The 27,257-nt window shown below is 35.7% G+C and overlaps 1 protein-coding gene across 1 annotated transcript in view; it reads left to right on the forward strand.

Annotated features, from left to right (window-relative positions):
• Positions 1–27,257, forward strand: part of PIAS1 (protein inhibitor of activated STAT 1) — a 118,860-nt gene that overhangs the window by 21,063 nt on the left and 70,540 nt on the right. Inside the window, exon 2 of the mRNA XM_080807867.1 lies at positions 10,361–10,805. Within this exon, the coding sequence (XP_080663993.1) occupies positions 10,361–10,805 (445 nt within the window). The remainder of the gene's footprint in view (positions 1–10,360; positions 10,806–27,257) is intronic.

The raw sequence follows: 27,257 nt of genomic DNA on the forward strand, positions 1-27,257 counted from the left end.
ATGTGCAAAACGTTAAATGCAGCATTAACATTTCTGTTGGACTTCTTGGGACCTTTAATGTGTTCAAATATGACTTGAGAAAGGAGGGCATGGTGGGGAATTATAGAATCTTGAATTTCTTGAACTTGTTTTGCCATAGAACTCTATTTCTCTGAATATCCATTAACACTGTGAACCTAGTTTGGAAAAAGCTGATTTAGAGTATCCTTTTGTTTAAATTAAAGCTCTTTAACATGAAGCCCAGTCAGATTGCATCATAGTTATGTTTTATTTTGGGATTTTGATTGGTGGTGTCTAGGCAACTCACTTTGCCAAAATAAGTAAATTTGGGGCTGCCTCAGTTGGTTAAGTGTCTGACTCTTGATTTTACCTCTGTTCATGATCTCAGGATCGTGAGGTTGAGCCCCATGTCAGGCGCTGGGCGTGGAACCTACTTAAGCTTCTCTCTCTGTGCCCCTTCTTCACTCAAACCAACCGTAGGCAAATTGTCACTTGAACAGCATTTTCCTGCAGCCTATTTTTTCTTTTTAATATTTCTCTGTAGTTTTTGAGAAATCATTTCCAGGGCTTTTATTTTATTTTTTACTTTTTCTAAAACTATTTGTTTAAGTAATCTCTACACCCACCATGGGGCTTGAACTCATGACCCCAAGATCAAGAGCCGCATGTTCTGACTGAGCCAGCCAGGCATCCCATTCTCAAGGCTTTTTTTTTTCCCCCAATGATTTTTTTTTTTTTTAATTTGGGAGAGAGAGAGAGAAAGAGTGGGGGGGGGGGTTGCAGGGGCAGAGGGAGAGAGAAAAGTAGAATCCCCACTGAGCAGGAAGCCCTTTGTTGGCTAGATCCCAGGACCCTGGGATCATGACCTGAGTCAAAGGTAGATGCTTAACCCTCAGAACCACCCTCCCCAAAAGGCTTTTAGAAAATTTGTGTACATCTTATCTAAGCTTATTTTTCTCTGAAAAGCAAGTCTGTAAATCAGGATTGAAATATGATAGCTGATAGCTTTAATTATTTTTCTTGGGCATCCCAGATAGTGTACATTAAGATTAGGGAATATTGGGGAAAAATAGTCATCTGCATCCTAAGTAGTCGAGCAATGCTATATGTAATCTTAAACTTTATTGTTAACTGAAGAGGCATCTCTTACGATGTGCCACAAGTCCCTGTAGTCTTGACCCTGTTATATCCCAAGTTTTAAGGATGACCTGTGTGAATATTTCTTATTTTGTAGGTGGCCTGGGAAGAATATGTTAGGTCACGGAATCAAAGGGAGTTAGTTTGTCATCATCTCCTGGGCACTTACCAAGTGTCAGGTACTATACCCAGCATAGGTGATATGGAGATAAGTCCTTGTTCTTGAAAAGCTCAAAGTCTAGGGGAGGACATAGATTGGAAAATAAGCAATTTATAATACCATATATGTGCTGCAGTAGAGGGTGGAGAGTGTACTTCTTCAGAGGGGTTTTGAAAGGCTGGAGTGATGAACTGGAAAAAAAAAAGTGAAGTTTAACAGAACCTAATATAAAGTTCTACTTTTAAATAAAAAAAAATTTGTAATAAAGCATGAAGAATTTTAACCTAAAAGCAGTTCATATAAAAAAATCAGTTAAAGGTTTTAGTCCACTTCAAGCTTAGTACGAGCAACTATATGATGTGGATTCACCTCCCCCTCATTGCTGAAACAAAAACATAACACATACCACATCCTTCCCCTTGCACAGGTAAAACAAACCAATTAGCCCTAAACTGTGAATGCCTTATTTGGACTGTGTTCATAATAAGAAAGTGGTAATACTGCAGTATTCAAGATTAGGCGACTATCTGGATTATTTCACTCACTCTGAGTACAGTGGACTGTTAAATGCTCCAGAGAACAGTGATCAGGATGGGAAGGGGTCTAGAAACCAAGCCTGTTGAAGGAAAAGAGACGTCTTAACACATTTAAAGAACAGGCAAAAATAGACAAAATTTTAGAACCATTGGGTTTGGATTCATACAGCTTTTCAGTAAGGTAGGTCACTTTAAGATTAGGTTGTGAAGTCTTAGAAGATTTTCAGCAGAGGCTGGGAGACCATCAATTAAGGAGGTTACAGTAAAACTTCATATATTAGACGGAGTGTTGGACAAGAAGATTTCCAAAGTTTTATTTGATGTTGTGAATCTCCTGTTTCCAAAAACCATCATTTTCCAGTTATATTTAATAGTATCTATCATTGTCAGTACTTTGGAGAATTGTGTGGACTTTGGCATCTGACTTTTGAGTTGGACCGCATTACTTCCTAGCTCTGTAACCTTGTGTGGGTTACCCCTGTTACTCGGAAATAGTTCCCTTGATAATTTCCCTCTAGGGCTTCACCTAATCTCTTTTCTGGGACTCAGACGGCTATGATTTAAAGACTTTCTGTTTAGTTATAGAATGTGTTTTTCCCCTTCACTTTTTGTTTTGTTCATACTTGTCTTTTCTTTCTTTTAAGTGTCTTAACTTTCTCTCCGATAGAGTATACTGTTTATTTCATAGCTTCTTGTCTTGTCTGAAACTTAAATTAGATGAGATGGTATCTCCCAATTGCACATGCAGTGTTTTGCTTGTTTTTGGTTGGGGGAGTTTGGAAGAGAATCCTCAGTCTTTCATAATTCAATAGAATTAAAATTTCATCAAGCCCTGCTTATTATATGTAAATGCTAAGTTTTATTTGAAAAGTGGATGGTAGTTGTTCTTATGATCATGTACGGTACTAAATGTGAAAAGAGGCATCTGTAGCTAGAATATTGCGTGTGACCGGCAGTTTTCTTTGCAGTACTTCTTGGTTCTGTCTCCTCTACGTTGACCGTCACATTTCCTGCTTCCCCTATATGTAGATAAATAATTCTTGTTGCCATACGTTTTTGCTAGAAATCTTAAATTTCTTAATATCTTTTGTTTCATTTGTCCTACAGGTAGCTACTTGGATAGCCTTAAACACTATTTTTATCACATTTTCACTGCCCCAAAATATGCTTGTTTACTTTGGGTAGTCTAAATTCCTCATGACATTTAGTGCCCCCCTGTCCTAGTGTAACACATATTCTGCTCTGGCTGAGATTTGTGATAAGACACTTCTCTTGGTTAGTGTTTATGAGCTTAGGCTCTGGAGTGAGGTCACATTTGAGCTCTGTCTCCATCACTTAGTGTTTGACTTCAGGTTTTGCATCAGTTTTCTTATCCATGCAGTGGGAATAATAATGGTGTGTCTTTTGGGTAATCGTGTCTTTTTGTGTAATCATGTTTACTATAATTGGTATATGGTTGGCATATTGTAAACATGTAACTTATATTGGATTTATCATTATTTTTATTCTGTCAGCCCAGGTAAATGACCCTTAAAATTTTGATTGAAAATCTTACTAACCTAGAATCACTGACTTTACAGATTGTTTATATTTCCTTAACTATGGAAGGGTAGAAGAATGAGAAGAAAGATTTCATTTAATAGAGTTATAACATTGTAGAGCTTTGAAATTTTAAGGAGCCTTTGAGAACCTCTAGTTAATGCCTCATTTTTTGATGTGAGGAAACAGACCCTGTGAAAGATTGTGTTTCAGTAATTGAGTGGTCAAGTTGGTACTGGAATCCAAATTCTATGTGTACTGGTACCATGTTATGTTTTATATGTACCTAGCACATAGTAGGTGTTCAGTGACTTTTGAGAATCAAATTAATATGATGATTATGTATGTCTGTCTCTGAAGACTAGCTTCTCTGTATGTGTTCAATGTTCCTGTATTCCCTTTTTCTTCATACTCATTTAGGGGCTGTGCATTGATCCAGAAAGCATTTATTGAACATCTGGGTGCAGAACAGCCTTTTACTCAAATAAAAGTCGTATTTTCCTACCTCTGCATAAGAAGTTTGGCAATGTGTTAGAATCTTACACTCTAAACTTTTTTATTAGAACAAGTATTTTATCCAAATTTTAAAATGTTCTGAGTTAGGTTTGTTATTTTTAATATCCAAGTTATCATCTGGAAGGAGCCTTTTGAAGGACACATCCAGATGTTTCATGAAATGTGGTAGTACGTAAATGGGTATGGTGTTTAAATCATCTGTCACAAATTGAAGCCGTGGTGCACTAACTTAACAGTCCTAGGTTTGTACTCTGCATAAAGGAGAGTGGAATCTCCGTATTTTGTCATTATGTGCGACTAAATGCAGCTGGTATGATGTAATAGAGACCAGGAGAAGACAGAGAAGATCAACTAGGGGAGTAGGCTCTAGAAGTCACTTTTCAGTTATCTTATATTGAGAAATAAATTAAAAAATGAGAAATTGGGTCGAACGAGATTATAGAGATAACCAACCTGACTTGATCCTTTTGTAGAAACTGTCTAACTAGGTTTTCTGGTTGAACTGAGTAGTGACAAATTACTAATCTAACAGCTGCTTATTAACTATTTCAAATGGAGAGATTAGAAATGATGCAGAAGTCATTTTCATTGATGAAGCATCTGACTTTAAAAATAATAAAATATTTTTGTTGTACAGGCTTTAATGTATGCAGTTATAGAATTTTTGATGATTGCTGTTGTGGATAGAAAGTAAAAGTATAAATGAAATATTATGACATTGTTAAATGCCTAATTTGTCTATGTTCAGAATTCATTTTGGTTTACTGTTATAAATTGATACCAGATAGTCATAATATAGAGTCTGCTTTATTATGACTGATCCTCTAAACTACTGCAGTGGGATGTATGAATGAAAGTAATTATGTTGCTCAGCAGGAAGGACCTAATTCTTAATTCACAATTTAGGCATGACCTTTAATGTAAGGTCATAAATAAAGAACAATAATACTGGCACTTTTTGTTTAATTGCAAAAAGCACTCTGTCTGTAGTACTTGTTGATACTGCTTGAATATTGTCTGTATTTATCTTTCTCAAAATGTGGTCCCTGCCCCTGTGGTTGGCATAGTTGTTTTCATACACACACGCATGCGCACACGTGTGTGTGTGTGTGTGTGTGTAAAATTTTACATATCTGAAAGGGGGATTAAGTTGAAATGTCTTAATTTCTGAATGGTGAGGACCTCCCCCTTCTTTCTCCGCATTATCCTGAGAACACTGGAAGCTGGTCATACTGCCAAAGCAGAACATTGGAGGATTCCTCTTTCAAAAGTGATTAGTTAAAAGGAAAAAAGGAATCCTCAAAACAGCCAAATTCCTGCCCGATCATCCTAGAATGAAGTACCCCAATCTGCTCACTCACACAGATCATTTGATCATGTTTTTAAAGTATTTTTTAGTATCTTTTAAATGTAAATGTACAGCCAGAAATCCCTTGTCATTTGAGGAAAACATCAAGCGGGAAAGGCAGAGACTGAAGCAGGTAGTGAAAAAGAGTCCAGAGGTTACAGAGACCCTGCAGACAGCGGAAGACAGTAACACCACCATTTATATGTATCATCAGAGAGGAAGCAAGATACTCCATTCATGAAAACTAAAAGCAAGATGTAGGGGGAGAAGAAAAGAAAAAAAGGCATGTAACAAACAGAACAGAGCTCATGGGAGTGAAAATTTTAGTAGAAACGTTAGAAGATCAAGTTGAGGAAATCTCTCAGGAAACAGAGTGAAATGCAGGAGATGTAAAATGCAAGAGAAGGGGAAAGATAGAGTAAAGGAAAATTGGAGAATTGGTCTAAGACCAGTACCTAAATAATAGGCACACAAGAAACGTGCATCTCTAAATTTAAAAGACAGCAATTACCAGGTTCATACAATTAAAGCAAAAACAAAACCCCACAGAAAACCAACCCAGCCCCAGAATGCAACACTGTAAAATTGCAGAGCACGTAGGAAGAAGCTTTTTTTTTTTTTTTTTAAAGCTTTTATTTATTTATAAGAGAGAGAGAGAACGCGAGCGAGCGCGGGAGCATGAGCAGAGGGAGGAGAAGCAGACTCCCTGCAGAGCACAGAGCCTGCTGCAGAGCTGGATCCCAGGACCCCGAGATCATGACCTCAGCCAAAGCAGACGCTTCACTGACTGAGCCATGCAGGCACCCCAAGAAACTTCTATATACGCTCCCTTAGGGGGATATACAGGCGACTGTGGAGGATTGGGGATCAGGATGATGCCAGGCTTCTTAACAGCAACACCGGAAGCCAGAAGACAGTGAGGAAAGGCTGTTAAAATTTTGACAAAACATGCTTTCCTGTCTAGAATTCAAATACTGAGCCAAACTCAGTTATTAAGTATGGGTAAATGAATATATTTTTGGACAATGCAAAGAATTAAAAAAGTAGCTTCCAGTTCCTTCTTAGGAAGCTAATGGAGAAAATACTAAAAAGAGAAAACTAAGGAAAAAGTGAGATCAGTGAAATCGGATGCAATATGGAAGAGGGACGGGGAAATTACAAAGATACGTTGAAGGGGAATTCTGTGACCATAGTTGTGTACCAGGTCTAGAGAGCAAGCAGTCCAAATTGGAACCTGATAGAGGGCTCCAGAAGGCATGTATTTAAGAAAGAAATGAAAACAGTTTTACCTGATATATTTGAATATGTTAAATCAGTTACAGTTTATCAGTTTTATCAGATGAATTAATAGTTACCTAGAAAACAAAGCAAATGCACAAATGGTGCAGTGATTATTAAGGAAAGCCAAAGTTCTACAGAATGGAAGAGTAATCATGATATACTTCAGCTCAGATATGGATATTATTTACAGCTGTAATAATAATGTAAACGACAACTGATTCAACCAAAAATTGTGAGGGGATATGGGGGTAGAGATATCACAGAGCCCAACTGTTATTTATAATAAGTCATTTTTTCCTAGAAGGAAAAATTTTAAGAACACATAAACCTGCTGTATAGAATATAGTGAAAAATGCCATAAGAAATGGCCAAAAAGACTTTAAAGAGTTTGCCCTAGGAATGTGAAAAGTGGGAGTGGGGCAGGGGATCTCTGTTTTCTGGTCGCACTATTTGACTTTTTAAACTGTGTGCATGTCTGCTTGATTAAAAAAATTAATTTTAAAAAGATGCCCCTCACAGAATGCTTTCCGTACAGTGTATATACATCTTTCAGGCATTCTGAATTTCCTGGGGTTCTGACAACTCTATCATTTGGGGATATAGTCACCAGAATGCTATTTGAGGAGGTAATGATTTCTAGTAGTAGCAGTGGTTGATGTTATCCTTAGTTAAAAATATTCATTTTGTTGTGGTGCTAACAAATGGAGACTTTTAAACACATGATGGATTAAAATATATTGCATTTCAACATCTCATATGTAAGTGTTTAGTTTTCCTCTGTGTTGTCAACACTTTGCATTGTGAATTGACTGCTCCATGCTTCTCTGAAACTTTTCGGTTGAGTGATGCTTCAGATGTTTGTGTTTCCTGTCCCCTTTTATTTATTTTTTTAAAATACTGCATGCTTATTACAGTCCTTGAGAGTATGCAGTAGCTGCTCCAGTAATAGCCGTGGATAGTACCCCATCTTTCACTAAACCTGATTTTAAGGTGCAGTGGTTAATTTGAATCTAGATGCATTCTTTTCTTTTCTGAACCACCAATTTTTTTAAAGCCAAAATATTGGTGCTTGAAACGGAGATTGAATGTTAAATCAATTAGTCTTTTAAAAGGTTTTTCTCTTTCCTAATTGGAAGTGTAAGAGCATAATATTTGGAGCAGTTGTATAGTATTCAACAAATTTCTTAACCTGCTTAGGCCTCAGTTTTCCTGTCTGTAGAATGAGGACAATACTTGCTGCATAATTGTCAATGATAATTACACATCCTGTAAAAACAAAAACAAAACTTATGCTTATGTCATCAACTTTTTTCTTTCGACTGTCACACAAGAGGTTTTATTTTATGGGAATTGCCAGTGTGTACTTCCATATAACATAAAACAATAATACATCTGTGCTGCATCCTTATACCCGTAGAGTCAGGACAAAAACTGTCATTGGGGAAAAGCCTGTGATAATCAACTAATTCAAGTTTATTCGTGTTTGACCTAGGAGAATGCAGTTGAAGTGGGAAGACATTGTTTTCTTTCTAAAATTTATACTGTATTCTCTGTAAGATGAAGTACATTTGACCAGTGCCAACCTAAATTTATTTTTAACTGATAATCTTTGAAGCATAATTTCTGTTATTTCTCCAAATGCAGAAGCTTACTTATAGTACTTCTCAGTTGAAGTCCCAGTTCCTTTTAAAATAAGTAATAAAAAAATCTTTAAAACTCTTGTATTCTTAGGACATTTTGGATAGTAGGGAGAAATTGATAGCTTGCTGACATTATAGTTAGTAATTAATCTCTGATCATATCTAAAAAAGAGAAGCATTTATAGGATTTGGGGTAGGCTTTATTTGTAAGGCCTGTAGTATTTCTTTGCCTTTTAGTGAACGTAAGAGTTTGGGAGTTCATTTGCATTTGCATTGTAGTTATGTGTATAACTTACCATTGTAGATTCCACCACCCTTTCTTCTGGTGTGACTTGTTTATTTCGTTCTTTCATTCATTTCTTTATTCATTGTCCAGTCATTTGATGTGTTTCTACTGTTGTCAGGCCCTAGTGTTAGATACTAATGGTGACATTGGCATGTGCCCTGGAGGACCTCAAACTGGTCATGGACTCACTTGTACAAATAGAAAAATATAAAAAAGCAAGACAAGTGCTAAATAAAGGTATGCGAAGTGGCCAGTAAAAGTAGTGAGAGAAGAGTCATTAATATTGCCAGGCCTAATTGGACTAAGGCTGACAAAAGTTAGAAATTGAGGAAACAGTATTTTTCAGGCCAGAGAAGTAGGGAAGGGCACATACATGTTTGATAGCCAGCTATATTTGATATAAAGCTCTTTATACACTGTTTTCTCACTATTTGATTTTTTTACCTACTTTGTTTGCACTCTTTAAATAGCTTCCACAGGATTGGTTGGGGTGAGGTGGCCTCTCAGGTAGTGGCAGTGAGTTAGGAAACGCAGTTTATCTTTTGTGTATTGCCATTAGGCCTGAGATGAGGGGATCAAATAGTGGGGGAAATAGAGAGCCAGTGGTAAGCTTACATGTGTCTTCTACCCTAGCACCTCCCTGTCAGTGGTGGTCAAGTCAGGAATCTGCTATTAATACTGTATGATCTTGGGTAAGCCATTTCTTCTCTCTGGATTCCATTTTCTTCCACTTTAAGATGAGAGGGTTGGTATAGTTGGGTATTTCTTGTTGGTAGTCTCTTAGTAATGGGAGAAAAAGGAGAAAGTGACCAAACAAGTTTGGGAACAAAGAGTTAAACAGATTTTTAAAATTACAGCCTTCCACATTATGGCATGTGGATTGAATTCCTAGACTTTTTAGCCTGGCCTTGCTAGTGGAGTGAGTCAATATTATGTTTCCAGCCCTGTCCCTTTCCTAAAGCTTTAGTGAAAAGAGTGTGGACTTTAGAATCATACATATCTGGGTTTGAATCCTGACTGCTACTTTGTATCTGTGTGGCCTTAGGTAAGTTATTTGACCTTTCTTAACTACATAGTTTCTACATGTGTAAAGAGGGAAGGGGATAATAGCTTGTGGAGATAATAAAGATTTAGTGACACCCATATGAAAATACCAAGTATATATGGTAAATACGGGGTCAAAAAGGATATATAGTTTTTAAGTCCTACAAATTCCAGGGTCAGCATAGAATGTAATACCTGGTAGTATGTTTTGTTTTTTTTTTTTTTAAAGATTTTATTTATTTGACAGACAGAAATCACAAGTAGGCAGAGAGAGAGGGGGGAAACAGGCTCCCTGCCGAGCAGAGAGCCCGATGTGGGGCTCGATCCCAGGACCCTGGGATCATGACCTGAGCCGAAGGCAGAGGCTTTAACCCACTGAGCCACCCAGGCGCCCCTACCTGGTAGTATGTTATTTATACCCTGCTTGCATCTGATGTTTGAGGTGGGCATTTATGTGTTTCATATATACTTATATACTTTTCCCCCAAGAAAACAAATGTTCTTGAAGCCTCATCATTATGTTTTGCCATCTGCATAGCAGTCAGCACTCTCCTGATGACTCAGGAGGCTCTTGATGAATGAATACCTGACAGTTGCATTGAAACAGGGCAATGAGGTGAGACATGGTTCTGCCTGGTGTATACTTCATCTTACATTTTTCATAACCCTGGGTAGAAGTCACTGAATTTATGAATATTAATTTTGAAATTTTTTTCGATTACTTATTTTAAGCTGGAAATAACTAGAATTGATTGTAACTGAGCTGGCCTTTAAAGCAGACCACGAGGGGAAAGGGTTAGAATAAAGTATTGTTTAATATTGTGAATTATACTCTTGGAATACTAACATTTAACATTTTGTTTTGTCTCTAAGCAAATGGTTATGAGCCTTAGAGTTTCTGAACTCCAAGTACTGTTGGGCTACGCTGGGAGAAACAAGCACGGACGCAAACACGAACTTCTCACAAAAGCCCTGCATTTGCTAAAGGCTGGCTGCAGTCCTGCTGTACAGATGAAAATTAAAGAACTCTATAGGCGGAGGTTCCCCCAGAAAATCATGACGCCTGCGGACTTGTCCATCCCCAATGTTCATTCAAGTCCTATGCCAGCAACTTTGTCTCCATCTACCATTCCACAACTCACTTACGATGGTCACCCTGCATCATCACCGTTACTCCCTGTTTCTCTTCTGGGACCTAAACATGAACTGGAACTCCCACATCTTACATCAGCTCTTCACCCAGTCCATCCGGATATAAAACTTCAAAAATTACCATTTTATGATTTACTGGATGAACTGATAAAACCCACCAGTCTAGGTAAGATTATTCTATAATGGTTATTTGGTTACTTGAGGGTGAGGGCGGGGAGATACTCAGTTTGACCGAGTTTATTATTCATTGTGAATAGTAGTGCAAATCTTTGATAGTAGCATTCAGATTACAATAAGGATCTTTCAGTTTTAAACAAAATCAAATATAAGCAGTCTTTTAGGCAAAGAAAAAAGTATAGTCAAGTTTCCAGTGATGGTTGCTGACCCAGTAAATATTAAAAAGTTTCCAAGAACATAAACTTTTATTAAAGTGTAATATTTTAGATCGTTGATTAATATTTTTTTTTTAAAGATTTTATTTATTTATTTGACAGACAGAGATCACAAATAGGCAGAGAAGCAGGCAGAGAGAGAGGAGGAAGCAGGCTCCGGGCTGAGCAGAGAGCTCGATGTGGGGCTCGATCCCAGGACCCTGGGATCATGACCTGAGCTGAAGGCAGAGGCTTTAACCCACTGAGCCACCCAGGCGCCCCGTTGATTAATATTTTACAGTAAACTTTACAAATTAAAAAAGTAAAATGTAGTAATACTACCAGCCTCTGAATTCAATACTTAAATTTTTAGGAGTTGATGACATCTAAAACAAATGACTGACGAGTTTTGATTATTTAAATGAGTTAATGGTTTTAATTATTATAAAAGGAGATTTGAGCTTTGATGTGTAGTATTTCAGTTTCAGCTGACTTTTCAAGTGGATATGTGTGCTTTTAGGTGCACACATGATCATGGTTTATAATATTGAAATTTTATTTACTGTGTTTTTATCATCGTTTGATTAATATTTGGGATATTAATAGAATTAAGTATATTAACTGACCTGTAATTTTGATTTCTCCAATACTACCTTGCTTTATTTAATGTAGAATAAAACTGACTATTGTGATTTCTGATACCTTTGTCATGATGTATTTTAAATATCAGATGTCAAGGTGCTGGTTTATTGTCATAAATTAGTGGTTGACAAGCTGTGGCCAGCAAGGCAGATTCAGCCTATGGTCTGTTTTTTATGATCTAATAAGCTAACTTGTGTGTGTGTGTGTGTGTGTGTGTGTGTGTCTGTCTGTCTGTTTATATTCCCAAAGGGTTGTAAAAAAAAACCAAAGACAAGAACAAAAAGAATAATATGTAGTAGAGACCATGTTTGTCTGCAAAGCCTAAAATATTTACTGTCTGACCTTTACAGAAAAAGTTTTCTAACCCTTGTTATAAATCAGTAAACATTTCAGCTTGGGGGATTGGTTAGTGTTAAATTTTGAGAACATACTGAAATTCTTTGAATTCGGAAATGTTTGTTTTTAATTTAACAGGATTTACCTGAATAAGTTAAGTTTATAGGAATCATTTTCAAACAACATGAATTTTATATCACATTATATTATTTTTAAAATAGCTATAACAAGGTATATAACAAGGTAACTTAACACTTGTCAAGAACCTATGCTTATAAAACTTACACATGCTCATTATAAAAAATGAAAGTGTTAAAGTCCCTTTCTCATTAGTAGTTTAATGTGTGTGCATATATAAACGAGTTAACATTTCTTGCTTTTCAAGAAGGAATCTTATTTTATACCGTACTCTGTGACTTGCCTTTTTCCCCCCTAATATAGATATCTCTCCTTGTCTGTCTTGTTTCACCTTTTTCACTGAAGGCCGTGTATACACACATATACACAGTATATGAGCAGATGTATATACATATATATGTGTGTATATACATACACACACACACATATTCTAGCTCATTTCGTATTAAACTATATACTATTCCATGATTTAAATCAGTCCTCTGTTAAAAGACAAATTTTTCGGGGCGCCTGGGTGGCTCAGTGGGTTAAGCCTCTGCCTTCAGCTCAGGTCATGATCTCAGGGTCCTGGGATCGAGCCCTGCATCAGGCTCTCTGCTAGGCAGGGAGCCTGCTTCCCCCTCTCTCTCTGCCTGCCTCTCTGCCTACTTGTGACCTCTCTCTGTCAAATAAATAAAATATTAAAAAAAAAGACAAATTTTTCTTATTTTTTGCTGCCAAAAACTGTGCTCTAGTGAACATCATCTGAAATATAAAAGGGAAAAAGATGTTGGTGGCTTTTTAAAAATTTCATTCCCTGTTCTCAAATTCTCTTCTGGTTTTAATTAATGTATCTTGCTGTTTTCATTTTCTGTAATATAAATCTCAGGTACCAGTGTGAATAGATGATGTTTAAATATGTATCTAAATTTTGTTATAAAGAGTAGAAATGCAAACTGGAGACAGATTATGGTTATACTGGATAATAGTTTAAACAAATTAGAATTTAGAGAATTTTAAGTCAATTTTTATTTCGCCGAGGTACTTTCCTTGAATATATTTAAGTGTTAATTTCTAATTGTCTACACTGATGGTCTTTTCATGCCTTTTTAGCTTAACTTTCCTATCATTTACATTCCTATAATTTACATTTTATATTTTATTGCTTTTTTTTTTTTTTAAAGATTTTATTTACTTGAGAAAGAGAAAGAACATAGAGGGAAAGGGAGAACCAGACCCTCGCTGAGCAGGGAGCCGGATGCCGGGCTCGATCCCAGGACCCTGGGGTCATGACCTGAGCTAAAGGCAGACGCTTAACTGTCTGAGCCACTGAGGCATTGCTAGGCAGTAAATTTTAAGTCATTTTCCCATCTTTATTCTTTATCTGGAAACTTATAAATTACTTCAGTCTGGTGTTTTTGTGTGTTAATTTAAAAACAATGCTATAAAGTTTTTTCCCATCTTTGATGACCACTAAGTAAACCCTTGTATTTATAAAATTGCGTTGAAGTACTAAAATATTTCCCATGAGGTTTATTTAATTAGGCTTTCTTTGTACTGTCAGTTCTTGTTATTTGCATATTTTGTGTTTGTGAATGTCTGCTATCTCAAATTTATTTGTAATTCTAAAATCATTACAAAAGTTTCATGATTATTTATGGACATGCATGAAAAATCTGAGTCTTCTGACTTGAACTTTCCCACAAGGTGACTCTTGCTTGCTTGTTTTCAGCTCTCATACTGTAAGGACATGTCCTCTTTTGTTCTCTATTTAATGCCATGTTTTTTGCATTTTTGTGCTTTTTGTCGGTGATTTCAGTTTTTTTTTTTTAAAAGATTTTTATTTATTTATTTGACAGAGAGAGAGAGAGATCACAAGTAGGCAGAGAGGCAGGCAGAGAGAGAGGGGGAAGCAGGCTCCCTGCTGAGCAGAGAGCCTGATGTGGGGTTTGTTCCCAGGACCCTGGGATCATGACCTGAGCCGAAGGCAGAGGCTTTAACCCACTGAGCCACCCAGGCACCCCGTGATTTCAGTTTTAAATAGCCCCTAACCATAGTGCTGAAGCTCTGTCTAGTGTTCTAAATGCGAAAAGGCTCTGATGTGCCTAATGGAGAAAAAAGTAACGTATGTATTCAGTTTTGTTCAGGCATGAATTAGTGCTGTTGGCTCTGAGGTCAAGGTTAATGAATTGTATTATTAAATAAATAAAATTATTATTAAGTAATAAGTGAATTCTATATTAAATAAGGTGTCCTTGAACAGAAACACATCTAAAACAAGATTACAGTGATTAGTTGATAAAAATGTGATCAGGGCTTGCAGGAACCTAGCCCTGTGTATTCCCTAGGAGCAGTGATTCAGTATTCACTAATTCATTGTTTGTGGTGACTTTATAGAACAGTTACCACACATAATAAAAATTGTACATTTAAAATATAATTTGATTTGAATACTAGTTTTTATTAAATAAATGTATTGTTTGTGGTGTACACATAATGAATAGGTGTTATAGAATTGCTTGGTGCTTTATAAATAGATTTCTAATTTCTCATTTTTGTCATAGAATTAAAAGTCATCATTTTGGTTATGCATAAAACAATCTTACCAGAAAGTAATTTGTGGATGTTTATTGATTCAGTAAATATATAGGGGCGGGAATGTTCAGTGAATCTGAAAAAGATTTATTGAAAGAAGATTTTGAGTAATTTGCAGAGTTTAGGATGAACATCTTTTAAAGCCCTGTTTGGCAAAGAACAAAATAAAAGAAAAGAATCTATAAGATGCTTTAATGTTATTAAAACACTATTTCTCCTTCATTAAATGAAGTGACTACTTTATCATGGAATTCAGTTTTCTAAAGGATTACTTTTGCCAGTAGATCGTTTGTTTTAAATGTAGGAAAATGATATTTCCTGAAAAATTAAATGGCTTCTGGCATTCTCTTTGTCTCTAAACATGTGTGTGTGTGTGTGTGTGTGTGTGTGTGTGTGTGTGTGTGTGTATTTAAAATCATTATAACCTCATAAGAGTTAGTTGTGACCTATAGCCAGCTAGTTCATTACCATTATCACTTGTGTCCAGAATGTGACAAGTAAATTTAATTTTTCATCCCTCCCCCCTTTTGGCCTTAACCATTAGATTTAAATGGATTTTAAGATGTTCTTATGTAACTGAATGGTTTTTCTGCTGTATGGTTCATGTTTCTAACCAAAATCACAATAGTTTTGGTATCCCCAGTTTTATTAGGTAATTGTTACCCATTCTTAAACTCATTTTGTTATTTCTTGAACAGTGAGTAATTTTAAGGTCCTTCATTTTGGAACCACATATTAAAGAGAGTTCTTTTCATTGTCCATAGTTAACTAGAAGGATGGTGAGATGAAGATGGATGATTATTTTTGCCTATAATTAAAATCCTGTTTGTTCTTTTTAGACTTATTTTAAATACTTTTAAAACCTTTTCCATGAGTCTAAGATTTCCCCCTATATCTGTTCCTTCCCCCACCCAGAATTGAGTTCACTTTCTTGCATGTTCTTATAACATTTTGTTGTTAGTTCCTCAAAGTGGAAAGGTTCTGCTGTATTTATCTGTATATTCCCATAATAGCTATCTGTGAATTTGTTATATGGTAGTTGCTCAGTAAACATTTATTAGCTCTCCAGTTTATTTAAATACAGTAGATAGAGTCTTTTATTTCACTCTGATTCAGTGAATTTTAATCATTTTAATGTTCAGATACAACCAAGGCATACTACATTATCCATCATAAATAGTGGCTTATGGTAGGGATGGAAGATAGAGTAGGGAGAAAAGAGTTGTCCTTCCCTTTATTGTTTCCACCCCCATTTTGATCTCTATGGTCAATAAGTGACTTGGATATTTAATATATTCTCCATTTTCCCCCAATTACCAAGATATATATCACATGTTTAATATAGACTCCATAGACACTACTTAACTTTAGAAAGTAATTTAAAAATATTTCTGTTGTGTTCTAGTCAGTCATTGTTTTGTGTGTGTGTTTGTGTTTATTTCTGATTTTGTTTTAATGAAAAGGAGAATCTCAAATACTGAGTTAACCCAGGAGATTCTTAGCTGCATATATTATTGACCCATATCAGTAAAGAATGGGGCACAGTAAATTATAATCTTCATAGTATATTGAGCACAATGTGTTAGAAGTGTACTTTGAAGTATCTTATTTGTACACTGTGTCACTCTTGGTGTTTCTCAGCTATCGAATTTACAATTACAAAAGTCAAAAGGACAAGTTATTTTGGATTAAAATATCTTGGGGGCGCCTGGGTGGCTCAGTGGGTTAAAGCCTCTGCCTTCGGCTCAGGTCATGATCCCAGGGTCCTGGGATCGAGCCCCGCATGGGGGGGGGGGTCTCTGCTCAGCAGGGAGCCTGCTTCCTCCTCTCTCTCTCTGCCTGCCTCTCTGCCACTTGTAATCTCTGTCTGTTAAATAAATAAATAAATAAAATCTTTAAAAAAAAAATCTTACGTTCATTCAGAGGCAAGATATTTTCCTTCAGTTCTTTAATATTATTTTATTTAGAATAATAAAATTGTTTAGAGTATTATTGTTTTGGGTTTTTTTAGAGTATTACTGTTTATATTGTTTACATTGGCCTGTGTTAGAACATAATGGCAAAAACAAAATATTTTCACAGCGATTGGAAGACTATTTGGTTTGATTCAGATGGGTAAACATCCATTAATACTCGGTTTTATGTTTGTTAGTGATTTAGTTATTTCTGTTTTCCTTGACTCAGGTAAATTTTTCAAAGAGTGGCTACATTTTTAAAAAAAATTGTGCCTTTAAATATTTTTAATAGTTTAAAGTATTTCAAAGGCTAACAGGAAACAGCTTTGCCTTCGTTTAGAGTACTTGTGTAGAAGTTTGTTGAGTCATCTCTAAGATTTGATTTATATCAAATTCAAGCCAAATTATACCTTTTAAAGGGTTGTCTTCAGGTTTTTATTTTTCATTCATTCATTCATTTTTATTTAGGAGATTTTATTTCTAAGTAATCACTACACCCAACATGGGGCTCAAACTCACCACACTGAGATCAAGAGTCACGTGCTCTGTTGAGTGAGTCAGCCAGGTACCCCCCTTCTCTGGTTTTTGAAGGTCTTAGGTAATACAGCTGAATAAGTTCATATCATGTCTCTTTGGATTTCCCATAGATTGGTATGAGGAATAATAATTGTTGAGCATTATTTCTGATGTTCTCATTCAGTGTTCTAATTGATCACCAAAGGATACATTTCCTCTTATCCAAATTGGAACCAACTGATAAAAATGATACAGAATAACTTAAACATTTTATTTTAATGTAGAACATATTAATGTATATTCACTTGCCAGTCTTTTGGTGTAGGTCAAAGCCTTTCTTTGAGACTGCAGATTTTCCAGTTTTAGTTGTTTTTGTTTTTGTTTTTGTTTTTGAAGCAGAGAGAATTTAAAGACTTGTGTCGCAGTTTGAGTGTAGAATCTGTTACAACTGGGGAAAAAATCTTTTATAGTTATGCCACTCAATTTCATTGCATTTTTTTAAAAGCAGCTTTTGTTGGGTCTTTGCAGAGCATTCAACTTAGTTTTCATGAAAACAGCAGCTCTTTCTTTTTGCACTTATATTTCATCAGTTTTGTAGTATTTAAGTTTCATAATTGCAGGTGCAACTGGCATACACAGAGTTTATTTGAGAATAAACACCCCTGGCTCTCCAGTGCAAAAGCACTGGAGAGTGTTCTGTTGTTACAAGTAGTCACCTTGCTAGAGCACCAGTCAGGATGTATGGAGGCAATGGAGAACATCAATTCATTTAAGAGCAGGTCAGTTAAGAGGGTTAACTCTCCAAAGATAAGGAAATTAGGAGTTTATTTGTTCTTTTGCTTGAGAATAATTTAACTGGTTTCTTCTTTGGAGGAATAAAGTAGATTATAATTTTTATGGTTGAGGTATTTCTGTTGTTGTTGTTTGTTTTTAAAGAAAGCATCTTCTGGGGTATCTGGGTGGCTCAGTTGGTTAAGTGTCCAACTCTTGATTTAGGGTCGGGTCATGATCTCAGGCTTGTGAGATCAAGCCCCACATTGGGCTTTGTGCTGGGCGTGGAGCCTGCTTAAGATTGTTTCTCTCCTTGCTCGCACATTCCTTCTCTCTAAAAGAAAAAAAGAAAATGAAACTTCTTTTATTTCCCGGTCACTTCTTTGGGAGGGGTAGATGGGAAGTTTAGTAGAAGTAAGGAACTAGTAAGTAAGTGATGTTTTTAATCGTACAGTTTTATGTTTGTAGTCTTTCTTTAGAATTCATTATTGTTTAATTCTTTTCTCTTTGAGGACAGTGATTGTAAAGGAAAGGATAAAAATGAAGTAAATTCACAGGCATTTTTTCTTAAATTTGATTTTTAACTAAAAATTGTCATAAAATATTAGAAATTGTGAAGACGGTCTCCTCTTGGTCCACCTCAATTCTTTTTTTTTTTTTTTTAAAGATTTTATTTATTTATTTGACAGAGAAAGAGATCACAAGTAGGCAGAGAGGCAGGCAGAGACAGAGGGGGAAGCAGGCTCCCCGCTGAGCAGAGAGCCCAGTGTGCGTCTTGATCCTAGGACCCTGGGATCATGACCTTAGCTGAAGGCAGAGGCTTAACCCACTGAGCCACCCAGGTGCCTCCACCCCCCCCCCCCCCCCCGTTTTAAAAGACTTTATTTATTTATGTCCACCTCAATTCTTAAAATGAAATATGTTTTGGAAAGCATTTGGATGCTACAGACTGAAGTATCTGAAATACTGACATATTTTAATTGATCACATGGATATCATTTCTTCAATTTGTGATAAAACAAGTCACTTGTTTATGTTTTATCTTTTTTTTTTTTTTAAGATTTTATTTTTAAGGAATCTCTATATCCTGTATGGGGCTGGGACTTAACAACTCTTGAGATCAAGAGTCGTATACTCTACCAACTGAGCCAGCCAGGCACCCCCTTTCTCTTTTTTAAATCTTGGAAGGTGGCTTCTGTTTAAGTTTTAATGTTTGTTAAACAGTCTTTCCCATTAAAAATCATGAATATCTGTTGTCTGGGTTAATTGTATTTGCATTTTCCTGAGCTTTGTTGCAGCTAGTTCTTACTTGATGTAGATACTTCCTAAGGAAGACCCCAGCATTCTAGGTGTGTTGGGTTTATAGTCTCAGTATTTTAGAAAGCTAGGTTGATTGCTTTCCTTTTTAAAACAGAACACTTCTATATAGAAAATTACAAGTATTTTAGGCTTTGGAAGATGTATGAATAATTTACAGAAAAGGTTTGAAATATATAATTCATGTATATTAAATTCATATATATAGATGTGTGTGTGTAGTGTGTGTATGTGTGTGTGTATAAATTTGGGTTTTGCCTTAGGAAGAAAGGCAGCAGATGCTTTAGCACTTCCAAATAGTTAAAATGATCCATCTTGTTTTGTGTAGCACGGGTAAGGTTTCTGCTATATCTTAATAACGTTGATTACCAGTGTTTTCTGCCAAGGGCTCCTCTGGCATTGGATTAGATTTCACAGTTTCCTTCTCCTCTCATTTTTTTATAATTGAGTTTGCCTTCCTCCACATGCCTGATAGCCACTGCCTGAAGATCAGGTGATGCAAATTCAAGGACGCAGGCTCTGATAAGTATTGGAAAGGGCATTCAAAGGTTTTGTGATTCATTCCTCTGTGCTTTTAGAAAATCTGCCTTCTAACAATTCAGTACAAGCTGTGCTCTTCTATACTTGAATTTTGGAAAATCTGAGCACTAATTTTTTCTGTAGGTGGGTTTTTTTCCTAGAAACTTTTCTTCCTAATTTGGCAGTCCTGGCTTCTGACTTTCAAAACAAAATCTAAGATTTACCTTCTAAATCTGTATTCCTTTGTAGATATATTCGGTCTTTTTATTTAATATTTTGATTATAATGTTTCTGTAGTGGTCCAGAAGCACAAAGGCATCTGTGTTTTTAATAAATGGGTGTCTTTGTTAATAAGTGTTACTGGTTCTTGGGAGCTAAGAATGAAAGACGTATGGGTTGGAAAGGAATCTTGACAATCAGAATCAGTAAAGAACCCCTCTGTGTAATTGTAAATTTGAAATTAAAAATCTTAAATTGTGACATTAATGAGCCAGCCATTTAGATTCAGAAGCAAGTAAGTATGGTTTAACAAAGAAATCAACATAAAAGATTTTACTAGGATGGAATTTAAAGATCAAACATATAGTATATAGTGTTTGGAAAACAGACTTTGCCAGCAGGTTCTACAGTTCTTTGGCCCCGTTTCCCCAGCACAAATCTAGTTCCATATGAGTTGCAACCAGCTAGCTGGAGGACTTGGGTGTGGTAATCATGGGACAGGTAGGATGGTTCACCAAAGGAAGAACTCAATTTTGACAATCCATTTTTTTCTTTTTAGAATATATATATTGATATAAATATTATGATTTATATGTATTTATATTAAATATATTATATATCATATAATTTATATATTTACATATATTTTAAAGATTCTATTTATTCATTTGAGAGAGCGAGCACAAGCGGCGCGGGGGAGGCAGAAAAACGGGGAGAAGCAGACTCCCCACTGAGCTGGGAGCCCAATTTGGGGCTTGATCCCAAGACCTAGAGATCATGACCTGAGCCAAAGGCAGATTCTGAACCACCCCCTAAGGGCTCCCTTTTTCCTTTTTTTTTAAAGAAATTTGTTGATCGATATCTGGGTGATTGGATGCTAATTTTAAGCCATTGCCTTTATTGAGCCATACTACTTTATTGCTGATAGTACTTGGAGATGAACTCGGTTTTGAGCAGAGATTAGTTCTAATTCATAGGCACTACTGCTGCTAAATTTATTTAAACAAAAATGTAAATAAGCTTTAGATGTGCCAAATATGGGAATTTTGTGGTTCAGAAGAAGCTGGATGTTGGATGTCGTGTTGGAATTAAATCGCTTCAAGGTAGGTAAAAATAAAAAGGCTAAATTACTTCTACATGTCCTTTGCAGTTCCTAAAATTTTGCTTCACTGTTTATTTTAGAGCCATATTTTTTGAATATTTTATTTCTGCTCTTAAATTTCAATTGTAGAATTAATGATTTTAATACATAAGATGGATCAGAAAGGAAAATCACTTGTGTATAATATGCTCATAACATTTTATGCATCTTTTTACCACCTCCCCATGTAAACTTTATTTTTTTAAAGATTTTATTTATTTGAGAGAGAGCGAGGGAGAGGGAGGGGGAATGAGAATCTGAAGCAGACTCCATGCTGAGAACAGAGCCCAATTTGGGGCTCAGTCTTGTGACTGCAAGATCACAACGTGAGCTGAAACCAAGAGTCGGCTGGCTGCTTACCCAACTGAACCACCTAGGCGTCCCTATCCCACATAAATTTTGAATGTAAAGTTAGCAACTTATGTTTACATACAATTTTAGGAAATCACAAAGAAAGTGATGGGTTGAGTTGATTACATAAAAATGTTAAACCTCTATATATGCATCATGGTTTTTTTTTTAAAAGCCCAAGTATAAAAGTAAATACCAAGTAGAAAATACTTTAATCATATATAAGACTAAAGGAAAGAACTCTCACAAATCAGTATGGGGGAGGCTGCTAAGACTCTATAGGGCAAAATATATGAATAGGTAAGTTAGTGAAGGGGAACTACAAGTAGGTAACATCAAAAGATACTTTTACTAGTTCCTAAAGAAAATTCAAAAGTCAACAGTGAGGTTTTAAATCTTGTCTGAAGTACTAGATATAAAAGTATATTTCTATCCCGTATTGATAAGATTTGTTAAAATACATGTAATCTGCTATTAGCAAGCTAAATTACAATACAGCTCTTTGAGAGTACAGTTTGGCAATATGTAGCAAGAGCTTAAAAATAATTTTTGAGGAGCGCCTGAATGCCTCAGTTAGTTAAGTGTCTGCCTTCTCCCGAGATCAAACCTTACATCAGGCTTCCCTGCTCAGTGGGCAGCCTTCTTCTCCCTCTCCTCCCAGCTTGTGCTTGCTAGTGTTTTCTGTCACTATCTCTGTCTCTCAAATAAATAAATAAAATCTTAAATACTTTTTGATCTATCTGTTAATTTCACCTTTGGGAACCCAAAGCCTAAGAATATTCACTGTAACATTATTACTAATATAAAAATTAGGAATAACCCAAATATCCAATAATAGAAAATAATTAATTAACCTGTGATCTATCTACTATGTAGAATATTTTAAGACTGAGTTAAAAATGATTACCCAGAGTGCCTGGATGGCTCAGTCACTTAAGTGGCTGACTCTTGATTTTTGGCTCAGGTCATGATCTCAGGGTCCTGCAAGCTGCCCCATGTCAGGTTCAGCAGGGAGTCTACTTGAGGATTCTCTCCCCCTTCTCTCTAAAATAAATAAATAAGTCTTTTAAAAAAATGATTATCATGAAGTCTTTAATGTGTGAATTAACAAGAGAAACGGGGTACATAAATAAAAATTATTGGGCACCTACTTGGATAAGCATTAAGCTAGGAGCTTTGTATTTGTTACCTCATTTAAGCTTCCAGACAACTTTGGAAGTTTAGCCCAATAGCCTAAATACTACGTAAGAGGTAGCTGAGGTCTGCACAAGGTAAACAAAACTTAAGAGATGGGGCCAGGGTTTGAATACAAGTTTGCTTCCAAAGCCAGTGTTCTTCCTGTAATATAACACGAGGCATTAAAAATAAAAAGATTTTTAAAATTGTTCTTTAAAGTACGGTATCAATTTTATAACAACATCTTTTGTTCTCAGTTTTATTTAGGAAAAAAAAGCAAAAAACAACTCCTTGAATTTTTTCTTTAGTAGAATTCATTGGGGGACCCCTGGGTGGCTCAGTTGGTTAAGCAGCTGCCTTCTGCTCAGCGGGGAGCCTGCTTCCAGGGTCCTCCTTGCTCACTGGGGAGCCTGCTTCTCCTTCTGCCTGCCACTCCTCCTGCTTGTGTGCTCTCTTGCTCTCTCTCTGACAAATAAATAAATAAAATCTTTTTTTAAAAATTTCATTGGATCTACAAATGGGATCACTCCTTTGAAATTTACTTGTAGAGTACTACAGAAGGTGTTTTTATAATTCCACTTACATACATTGAAAGGGGGTTTGAGATTTTAATTTTACATGATAATCTTTACCAGTACACACTGTAAGAGAAATGGGTTTTTATTTCATCAGATCAGTTTGGACCTGTGTGAAATTTACAGCACATATGAGGAATTCCAATTTATTACATCTTGATGTTAGCCCCTAGATTATTAAAAAAAGTATGTTAAAATTATAGCCCGTTCATAACTCAATACTGAAATATTTTAAAGAAAACTCAACTTTTTTTTGGTGCTGTCTAGATTTTCGTTTTTTTTTTGCTAACATTCATTCTCTTAAAATGTGATGTATTTGTAGTTAATCTCAGAATCTTTCTGATGATTTTTAATATTTTGCAATAGAGAAAATGAATTTTTCAAAGTTCTTCTAAAATTACTTGAATAAAAGAGAAATAAAAAGGAGTCATAGAACACTCCTCATTTCTTTTGGTAATTTTCCTCAGTTCGTTATCCCTCCTTTTGTTTTTGCTGATTTTTGTCCTTTTCATATGGATCAAGCCACTGGAAAACATTCCAAAAGAACAAAGATTTTTTAAAAAGTACCTTTTCATTTTTATGTGAATAGTCATGATCTTGGAAGTAGAATCTTCTCCATCCCTTCCTGCCAAGAAATTTGTGACTTTTTAAGCAACGTAACTTTAAAAATAACTTATACTTGGTTTTTAAAAATTTATTCATTCATGGGCACCAGGGTGGCTCAGTTGGTTAACCATCTGCCCTTGACTCAGGACATGATCTCAGGGTTCTGGGATCGAGTCCCACATCGGGGTTTTACAAACTGATCTTTTGTAAACTGAAATCTTACAAACTGATAAAATGAAAATAATATTTTGTTTTAATTAATATATCTTTGCTTACTGCTAAAGTTGAATGTTTTTATGATCATTAACCAATTGTAGTTTCTCTTGCTTGTTCATTCTCTTGCTCATTTTCCTAGCCCTTTTTATTGGTTTGTTTTACCGTGAGTACTGTTTACTAGTCAGTTCTTTATTATATATTACAAATATTTTATCTCAGCCTGTTACTTACCTTAGTGTGTAATTTATAAAATGTTTCATTACACAAAAGTTGAAAACAAGTTGTCTAATCTATTAGTTACTACTTTTATGGTATTTGGATTTTTAAATTAACAGCTTCATTGACATATAATTCATACTTTACATTTCACCTTGTTAAAGTATACAGCAATTCAGTGGTTTTTTAGTATATTCATGAAGTTATGGATCTATCACCACAATTTAATTTAAAAAATTTTTGTCACTCTGAAAAGAAACACCATACTGATTAGCAGTCATTCCTTTCTCTTCCCAGTCCTTGAAAACCACTAATCATATTTCTGTTTCTATGGATTTGCCTATTCTGCCTGTTTCATATAAATGGAATCATACATGTTTGTGAGTGGCTTCCTTTACTTAGTTCCATGTTTTCAGGGTTCATCAGTGTTATAGCATGCATCAGTAGTACTTCATTCTTTTGGAGGATATATAATTTTTTTTTTTTAATTTTAAAGATTTTTATTTATTTATTTATTTGACAGAGAGAGAGATCACAAGTAGGCAGGGAGGCAGGCAGAGAGAGGGAGGGGGAAGCAGGCTCCCTGCTGAGCAGAGAGCCCGATGTGGGGCTCGATCCCAGGACTCTGGGATCATGACCTGAGCCAAAGGCAGAGGCTTTAACCCACTGAGCCACCCAGGCGCCCCTGGAGGATATATAATTTTTAATGAGGTGTTTCTAATTTCCTTTTTAAAAAAAAAAACAGATTTATTTATTTGTGGGAGAGTGCGCCAGCAGGGGGAGGGGAAGAGCGAGAGGGAGAGAGAATCTCCAGCAGACTGCCTGCCAAGTGCAGAGCTGGACATGGGCTCAATCCCACGACCCCAAGATCATAAGCAGAGCTGAATCCCAAGATTCTGATGCCTAACAGAGCCACCCAAGTGCCCCTCTAATTTCCTTTTTAAATTTTAAAAATTAGGGTAAAAGTGGGGTGCCTAGACAGCTCAGTCTGTTGAGCATCTGGTTCTTGGTTTCAGCTCAGGTCATGATCTCTCTGCATTGAGCTGAATCTGGAGCCTGCTTGAGATTCTCTCTCTCCTTTCCCTTTGCCTCTCCCCTGCCACCCGCGCGCTCTCTCTCTCTCTCTCTCTCTCTCTCCCTCTCGGAAAAAAAAAAAAAAAAAGTTGAGATAAAATATTTGCCCTCTTAACCATTCTTAAGTATACAGTTCAGTACGTTAACTACATTCATATTATGGTGCAACAGACTTGTAGAACTTTTTATCTTACAAAACTGAAACAATACCCATTAAACAATTCCCCATTTTCTCCTACCCTTAGACCCTTGGTAACCACTATTGTATTTTTTGTTTCTAAAAATTAGACTAGTTTAGATATCTAAGTGGAATCCTTCAGTATTCATTTTTGTGACTGGCTTATTTCATAACTTAACACCACACCCTCAAGGTTCATCCTTGAGGCATGTGACAGGATTTCCTTCCTTTTGAAGGCTAATATTCCATTACATTTATTACATTTAGCAAATGTAGTATATGCTAAACTATTCCTCTGTAGATGAACATTTAGGTTGTTTTCACTTCTTGGCTGTTGTGAATAATGATGCTATGAACATGGGTGTACACGTATCTCTTTGAGATTCTGTTTTCAATTATTTTGGATATATATCCAAAAAGGGACAATGCTGAATCATGAGTAACCACCATACTGTTTTCCATAGTGGCTGCACCATTTTATGTTCCCACTAACCATGCGTAAGGGTTCCAATTTCCCTGTATCCTCACTAACACTTATTTTCTCTTTTTTTTAGTGGCTGTCTTAATGGCTGTGAAGTGGTATTTCATTGTGGTTTTGATTTGCAGTTCTCTATTGATTTGTAATGAACATTTGTTCATGTGCTTGTGGCCATTTGTATATCTTATTTGGAAAATGATCTAGTCAAGTCCTTTGCCTATTTTTTAATTGGGTTTTTTGTTGCTGAGTTGTTGGAGTTCATTATTTATTTTGGATATTAACCCATGATCCGATATATGATTTCCAGATAATTTCTGCCATTCCATAGGTTGCCTTTCATTTTAGTTATTTCCTTTGATGAGTAGAAAATTCTAAGTTTGGTGTAGTCCCAAGTGTCTGCTGCCTGTGCTTTTGGTGTCATATGCAAAAAAATCATTGCCAAATCTATTATCATGAAGTGTTTCCCCTATGTTTTCTTTTAGAAGTTTTATAGTTTCGAGTCTTTAATCCATTTTTAGTTAATTTTTGTATATATTGTAATGGAAAGGCTCAACTTCATTATTTTGCATGGGATATTTAGCTTTTCCAATACCACTTGATGAAGGTACTGTTCTTTCCCCATTGTGTGGTCCTAGCACCTTTTTTGAAGATACTTTGACCTGATTTGTGAGGGTTTATTTCTTAGCTTATTCCTGTTCCATTGGTCTAATATGTCTGTCTTTATGCCATTAACACACTGTTTGGGTTATTACAGCTTTGCTCTGTGTTTTTACATCAGGACACATTGAAGCCTCTGACTTTGTTCTTTTTCAAGATTGTTTTGGCTCCTCAGAGTCCTTTGAGATTTTATATGAATTTTAAGATGATTTTGTTTGTTTCTACAGAAAATGCCTTTGGGATTTTGATAGAGATTGTGTTGAATCTGTAGATCACTATGAAGGATGGACATTTTAACAGTACTAAGTCTTCTGATCTACGAGCACTGGATATGTTTCTATTAATTTGTATTAATTTCAGCACTTCTTTGTAATTTTCCCCATATATCTTTCACCTCTTTGGTTAAGTTTATCCTAAGTATTTCATTGTTTTTGATGCTATAGAAAATGGGATTGTTTTCTTAATTTCCTTTCCAGATTGGTCATTGTTAATGTTAGAAACACAACTGATTTTTGAGTGTTGATTTTATATCCTACAACTTCCTGAATTTGCTTATTCTAATAATTTTTCTGTGGAATCTTTAGGGTTTTCT

The sequence above is a fragment of the Martes martes genome, assembly GCF_963455335.1.
Source record: "Martes martes genome assembly, chromosome: 7".
Classification (NCBI taxonomy): Eukaryota; Metazoa; Chordata; class Mammalia; order Carnivora; family Mustelidae; genus Martes; species Martes martes.